Source organism: Daktulosphaira vitifoliae, unplaced genomic scaffold (genome assembly GCF_025091365.1).
Source record: "Daktulosphaira vitifoliae isolate Bord-2020 unplaced genomic scaffold, ASM2509136v1 Scaffold_136, whole genome shotgun sequence".
Classification (NCBI taxonomy): Eukaryota; Metazoa; Arthropoda; class Insecta; order Hemiptera; family Phylloxeridae; genus Daktulosphaira; species Daktulosphaira vitifoliae.
The window spans coordinates 5,189-12,609 of NW_026099705.1; the positions used below are offsets into that span (position 1 = coordinate 5,189).

Consider the following 7,421-nt stretch of genomic DNA (forward strand, 5'->3'; position numbering starts at 1 on the left):
GGGTCAATGTTGGGGTTATCTTCAAAACGTCGTGGAATGTTTATTCTTCTTTTTTGAGGTAATTCTAACTCAATATCAATTTCTGTTTCGTGTTTCCATATAACTTCGGATGTAAATATTGAAAATTCTTTTGCAGCTGCACTTATCGATGAAAATTCTCTTTGATTTTCTTTTAATGACTTTATAGTTACTTCAATTTTTCGCCAGGCCTGTATATAATCAAGACTAGATGTTTGTAAATAATCAGACAGAGCAGTAGTGAACTTAAATATTTGTAGAAACATCATAGCTGTTAATGTTGTTTCATAACTCGTGAGTCGATTTAGTAAACTTCGTGCTGTACTTCTTACACCAGCTGCAAAACTATTAGAAAAAGATATTTCATAAAGTGCTAAAACAATTGACACATAAGTCAGTTTTTTTCTTTCTTCATTTTCGCCTTCATTTGTCCACATACTAATACGACCAAATATTTTTACGAGGGCATCATTTTTAGACCTCCATCTAGTTACACCTATATTTATCAAATGTGATTGATGGCCAGAATTACTTTGACATTCATAAACATCGAGCCTTTTATAAGATTCTTTAAAAAAAACAAATAATTCTTGCAGAAGACCGAAAAAAGAGATTACTACAACCGTACTCGAAGTAGTTTGTTGCAGTACAAGATTCAATACGTGAGCATAGCACCATGTATGAACGTGCCTTGGAAGCAGTTCTTTAAGTTTTGCCTGGACTCCATTGTACTCTCCATTCATATTAGCGGCTCCATCAAAGGCGTCTGCAATACATTTATCTAATCTAATATTTTTAGAAATTAAAGTTGATTTTAACAAATCAAATAAGCCTTATAAATAAAAGGAATAAATATATAAAATAAAAGGAGAGGATAAGAGAAGAAGAAGCAATTACTTTTTTTAAAGCTATAACTCTTTCCTTAACTTCTACTGAAGATTTTTCATTTTCGACATTCTCTTTCAAATATCGCAAAACAATTACACATTGATCATGAGTTGAAACATTCATAGTTGTATCTATTGCAATGGAATAGTTGTTAGCCACATTAACTTCTTTAGATATCTTAGACAACAATAATTCGCCAATAGTTTGAATTACATTTGTTACAGTCTTGTGACTTAAAAAAGTAAACAAATTTCCTCTACCAGATTTACCTCTTTTCAACTTCTTTTNATTTCTTATTTGTAAATATATGATCTAACATTGAATTGTAAACATTAAAAACATTATTAACTTGATAAAAGTTTAAAAAAGCAAAAGTCCCTGGAATAGGCTGTTTTCGGTAGCCATTGAATAGAAAATACCTAAATTATTATTAGACCAATTAATATTAGGTAAGTTAAAGTCATCATATAGAATAAAACTATGGGTGCTATAAGAACAAACTAGATTTTTAATTGTGCTAGAATAAGTATCATAGGATTGAATAGGAGAGTTAAGAGGAAAATATACACCACCAACTATAAAATTTTCATTATTACAACTAAAACTAACATAATAAAACTACAATTTCTATGTTTGATGGGGATGCCTCGTAGTGCATTGGTTATCGCCTGATAACTGGTATATATGTCAACCTAATTGTTTCAAATAACCGATATGATGTTTCAATAATCCGATTTATTTTCAATGTTCTAATATACGGCCGTTCCGTCTCGTGACATTTTGTTTCAATAACGTGATTATATCAATTATCTGTGTTTCTAATAAGCGGCTTCCACTGTATATCAGAATTAAGCCAGATTTCTATTAAAACAAGAATTACATTNTTCCACTGTATATCAGAATTAAGCCAGATTTCTGTTAAAAGAAGAATTACATAATAAAAGCTGGCAAGATTACACTTGAAAGTAAAAAATTTAGTCCTAAGACCACGACAGTTCTGGTAAAAACCAAACGGAACATTATGAGTTAAGTTATAATTTACGTTACTAGACATATTATCATTTGACGTAGTATAGCTAATTGTAGGTAAATCACGAGGACAAGACTTATTAATTTTAAAATTGTTGAAATATAATATAAAAGTACTAAGAGTGAACTTGGTATTTATCATAAAAATATACATGCTCATGCAAACCTAGTGTACATGGCTGAACTATGAAAGTTGAGAAATTTGCTGAATCTTTGGTTGTCGATTGCTATGTTTCGACAGACCCGGTTTTTTGGAATTGATTTGGCCACAGATGGAACACCATTTTCATAATATATTCGTAGATCTGTTTCACCTTGAGCTGTACGAGACAACAGATCATTGTGACAAGCACGTAAAAGTTGTCGTTCAAATTTGGTTTTAACCTTGACAAGATTAAAACCATAATAACAAATAACAGAGCTTTTGCAAACGGACAATGGTAAAGAATTTTACAATAAACAATTTCAAAAACTGATGTCACAATACGCAATCAATCATTACTTTACTTATTCCACGATGAAAGCGTGTCTAGTGGAACGTTTTAACCGCACGCTGAAAAACGCAATGTGGCGTGACTTTAGTGCACGTGGCTCGTACAAATGGGTGAATCGGTTGTCTGCGCTGTTGCACGACTACAATAACGTGCGTAAACATAGAACAATCGGTATGACACCGGTGCAAGCGGTGAAAAACCCAGACCTGGTTCGGTTCAAGTTGCGTCAAATACCGGATAATTTACCGGTAAAATTCCGTGTGGGAGACAAGGTGCGGATAAGTGTACATAAATCAGTGTTTGATAAGGGTTACTTACCAAACTGGAGCACCGAACTGTTTACCGTAGTTAAGGTTAGGTAAACAGTACCGCCAACATACTATCTAGAAGACTATCAGGGAAATCCAATACGTGGTTTGTTTTACACCGAAGAGCTGAACAAGACCAGTTATCCGGACATGTATTTAGTCGAACGAGTGTTGCGAACACGAGGGGACCAGTGCTTCGTTAAATGGTTAGGATTTGGTCCAGAGCACAATTCATGGATACCCAAAACCAATATCTCACCTCAATGATTGTCGATATACAAGGTATTGTGGCAGCCGACCGATCGTTTTTGGTCAAGGAACTGACTGTCATTGCCATAGACTGTACTTCTTTTGCACATTGGATGTTCAAACATCCAAAAAGTATCGAGGGCGATGCTAAAACAAACTTTTGGTTGAAAAAATACCTACATGGAATGGATACTCGTTGCGGTGACGTTGAATACAATGAGTTGCCGAGAATCATGAAACTGTTGCGGTGCGAGACCATTTACGTGAAAGGAGCTGTGAAAAAGCGAGTAGTGGAAAAGTACATACCGGGACAACGTATAGTCAACGTCGAGGATTTGGACTGCCCACCGCTGTACAATTTAAGTTGTGTTACAAAAATGTGTTGTATCCGACACATGAACAACCCGACAGTGTGTAGTTTATACAAGGCAATCTGCTTAAAACAATGGATGAATTATAATATGTAACATTATTGTCGAAAAAAAATGATGTTGCAATATTCTCATTTGTATTCGTACAATAAATATATTTTCCATAAATAAAATGTATATTAATGATTATAGTAAAATAAATAAATATTTCTAAATTACGTGTAGTATTTACTATAGGTTATTAATACCTATTGTAAAATAATCTATCTGGTATTATCGAAATAAATAGAGGGTAATTACTTTAATTAATTAAGCATTTATTATAATATCAATTCTAACTTACATTTATTTACAATTCAATTCATTAAAATATTACATTAAAAAATCTTAAAACTATATTTACAACTATATATTTATATACAACACTTATATTTACAAAAACCTTATCATAAAATTCAATTACACGGTTTAACATACAATATATTTTACATTTATCAATATGGATATTTAAAGAGTTTTACAATCTTATTATTACTATAAAAACTAATGTTGCTTAAATTTCTTCCGATGGAATGGCATAATGACCGTAAGCCAGCGTGTCAACTCTGTTGTCGAGCGTGTAGCGCTTATCGTCGAAACGGTTAAGCGCCAACTTGGTTGTACGTAAAGTGCGTACCTCGTGCTCGAAAGAACGAATTGACACGTTCTGTCGGTACGGAGTGTACGGTAATGATAATGTCGGTGGAATCTCACCATCACGTACGGCTCCGATGACTACACGGGCATTGTCTCCGGCCAACGCTCGTTTTGACGCATCGTCACCATCGTCGCCATCGTCTTCAAACAAACATCGTTTGTAATCGTCCAAAGACAGATGGTTCCGGACGACATGTCCGCGGATCCCCTTAGACTTGATGAATTCGCTGCCTTCCATGTCAAATGCATAGCACTTTGAACGAAGTGCAGCGATCTCAAAGAGGGTGAGGCCGCCGGTCTCGTCTGAAAACAGACCAGGCGTCTTCTTCCTCGAGGTCGAGTAACAAGGGTGATCCTTGGGCAGGCTAGATGCGTCCACGTACACCAGTAAATCGGGGCTGTCGGCTAAATCCTGGTAGAAGTCGCTGACTCTGAGCAGGTATATGAAGGAGTCTGAGAAAAATTAAAAATATATAAATATTGTAAAAATATTTCTACTGTACGGTTGTACTCACCAGTATCCATGTAAACCAGGCTAATTGCGTCGCCATAATGAGGTTTTAATACGTCGTAGAAGTACTTGTACATTAGCGACTTGCTAATGTCAAGCACTGCTAAACCGACGTATATTGGTTTGAGAAACTTGACAATCTTTGTGTCCATTATGACGGCGCACAACCTTTCGCCGTATTTAATACAGTCGTTGAAGGTTGGTTGGTTTACGAGCTTGCTTAGACGTTCGGGACTGGAGATTAGTTCAATGCGGATGCGTTTCCGCATGTTCTCCATGGTTTTCCCTATAAAATATAAATATTTATCAAATAACTCACAACTACTTTACCATTGAGCGTGCACTTACCAAAGACGGCATTATTCATTAATTTGAAAAACGATATTTCAAAAGCATTTGCCGCCTGTTTCCGCATTTCAGTGTTCAACTCAATGTACGGTTTCAACCAAGCACTTTGTTGAAACTCTAAAACGCGGTGCACCTGCAGTACAAATATTTATATTAGTATCATCGTTTATAGTTTATAGGTTAATTATACATACTTTATCGACTCGCAGTCCGTGTGCGATCGCCTGTTTAAGATTAACGTAATGTACGACGTACCGCTGTTTGGGTTTCAAAGTGGCCATGAGTTTGGTCTCTTTGGAACCCGGTGGTACATCGTTGACAGGCAAGAACGGCAAGTCGTTGTGCTCGTCATGCAGCCCTTCTGGATACGATACATCTACTTCATATATACGCCCCGTATTACCAGTGTCCGAAAGCAATTGGAGGTCGGCCAGAGGATCTGATCCTTCATACCACCGGAAGCCACCGTACGGCATGGGCTGACTCATAGCCCACCCGTAAAGGTTATTGCCTATATACATTATACGTTTTTAATTCACAGCTAAATTATTGTACTTTTAATACTTACAATCTTGATACACGAGTCTGGTTTTGTCGGATCGTAGCCAGGTGTCTTTGGATTGTTGGCCTTGGCATAGTGCTTGACGGCCTGCACCAGCCCACCACGAATGCCCTGTTCCACCATCAGTAACATGTCGTAGTCGTTCAAGAGCTCCAGCTTCATCCTGGTGTATTTCAACATACAATTGAAGCTAAAACCAGGCGCGGTGTAGTAGTGCGCCGGGTCTAAATTGTATGTTGAAATACAGATGTCGCGGAAGTTCTCAAACACGTCGGCCAACAACAGCACGTCAATCTTTAGGTATAGGTCAATGTACTCACCGAGGGTTGAGCAACTGAAACGATTCCACACCTCTGTGGCGTGTCTATAGTCGTCATCATCGATATTCGACTCATTCAACTGACTATAGAAAGCGTCGCGGGATGGTAGTACCGTTTCGTCCAATTTAGCCCAACTATCAGTGTACTCGTAAGGGTATACGCCCTTACGCATTACCAACGTCATGTCTTCCGAGCGGAACACCTTGGCCGTCTCCCGGAATTTAACGAAGTCGGGCGTCATTAGGTTACCGGCCAAGGTGGACAGGGAGGAGGCCATGAACCGGAAGGTGTCGACAAACCGTATGGAGAAGTTATTGGTCACGTGTTTCGTGACCGAAATATACATCTCCTCGGAATTCGGTATAACCGAAATCCTATGGTCGTCGTACCCCAATTCAGTGACGATGAAATGCGCGTCGTAACCCGAAAGATTGTGCAAGAAGCACGGCACAAAATTGACCGTCTTCATTTTCAGGTTACAAGCATTGCATAACGTCTGTCTGAATCTGTCCGATAGATGGCAGTGGTCTTCTACTTTTGGGTTTGGAAACCCTTGAATGCAGTACGGCACAAGTCGCATACCACTTTCTACCCATGCCTGCGCACATTATCGACAGACATTCGGATGGGGACGTTAGATTTACGCAATAATTTGGAAATTTTGCGTGTCACTTCCGTTACAGCCATTACGAATGTCTTGGCTACCTCTTTGCGATCTTCAGACCCACGGTATATCACCGATGATTGTGGTATACCGTAGCGTTCGAGGAGCTCGGATGGCATATCATTCGATGTTTTCACCATGAACCCATAGCTCATGGGATGGTGTGTGTGCAAAGTCCTGGTGTATGCACCCATACGATCGTCTATTTGCTCCAGCAAGGCCTCAACATCGGCGTAGATGACAAACGGTAACCGTTGAGTCTTTACCCACGCGTCAAATTCGACCTTACTGCCCTCCGCCGGCATAACGGGTAAAATAGGCTTGTTCTTGCCGCATATCAACTTGTGTTGATCCAAAGCTTGATGACCCCGAAGAATATGCTTTTTAGGCTGATCATCAAAGCTCGTGAAGCAACGTCTGCAAGTGTATATGCGACATTTGTGTTTAGTTTTTTGACTGCACACAAGCCTCGAAAAATCGGAAATGTACGCGTAATGATACTTGTTAGAGTCACCGATGTACAACAGGTCAAAATGATTCTGTTGCTCATGGTCGGCGACTCTTAGAGGATACACCAACCACTTCATCTTAACGTCGTCTCGTTCCAAGCCGTACACGTTGACAGACACGTTAGGGTTTCGTCGCTCAAATATTTTAATTTGGGACACAGGTGTGGGGAACGTCAACCCCGTGAAATCATACCTGTGTTCCTCGTTAAAATATTTTTGATTAACACGCGTATTATTATTAACCCCAACGTGTCGGGCCAAAATGGCCCACTTGAAACAGGACTGATCGATGTTTTGCGGATTGATGATTGCCTTTCTATGTAAAATTTCAGGTGGGATCGGAATATATGATGAGCCGGTGAGGGGCGTATACTTGTACACACTGAGCATGAGACCGTCGATATGCGCTAGCGTGAATCCGCTACCCCTACCCGAGTACACATCTTCCTCAGCG

At 38.8% G+C, this 7,421-nt stretch overlaps 2 protein-coding genes across 2 annotated transcripts in view; both read right to left on the reverse strand.

Moving 5' to 3' along the window:
* The window catches only part of LOC126909133 (uncharacterized), a 2,770-nt gene extending 2,009 nt beyond the window's left edge, over window positions 1–761 (reverse strand). The window contains exon 1 of the mRNA XM_050691522.1: window positions 70–761. Coding sequence (XP_050547479.1) covers window positions 70–761 — 692 coding nt within the window. The remainder of the gene's footprint in view (window positions 1–69) is intronic.
* Window positions 762–3,669: 2,908 nt separating this feature from the next.
* Window positions 3,670–5,490, reverse strand: LOC126909132 (uncharacterized). The gene is made up of 5 exons (XM_050691521.1): window positions 5,481–5,490; window positions 5,107–5,423; window positions 4,913–5,045; window positions 4,569–4,850; window positions 3,670–4,506 (listed from the first exon to the last, which is right to left on the reverse strand). Exons 2-5 carry the CDS (start codon window positions 5,398–5,400, stop codon window positions 3,911–3,913), a joined length of 1,305 nt encoding a protein of 434 aa, XP_050547478.1. The 5' UTR covers window positions 5,401–5,423; window positions 5,481–5,490; the 3' UTR covers window positions 3,670–3,910.
* Window positions 5,491–7,421: the final 1,931 nt, after the last annotated feature.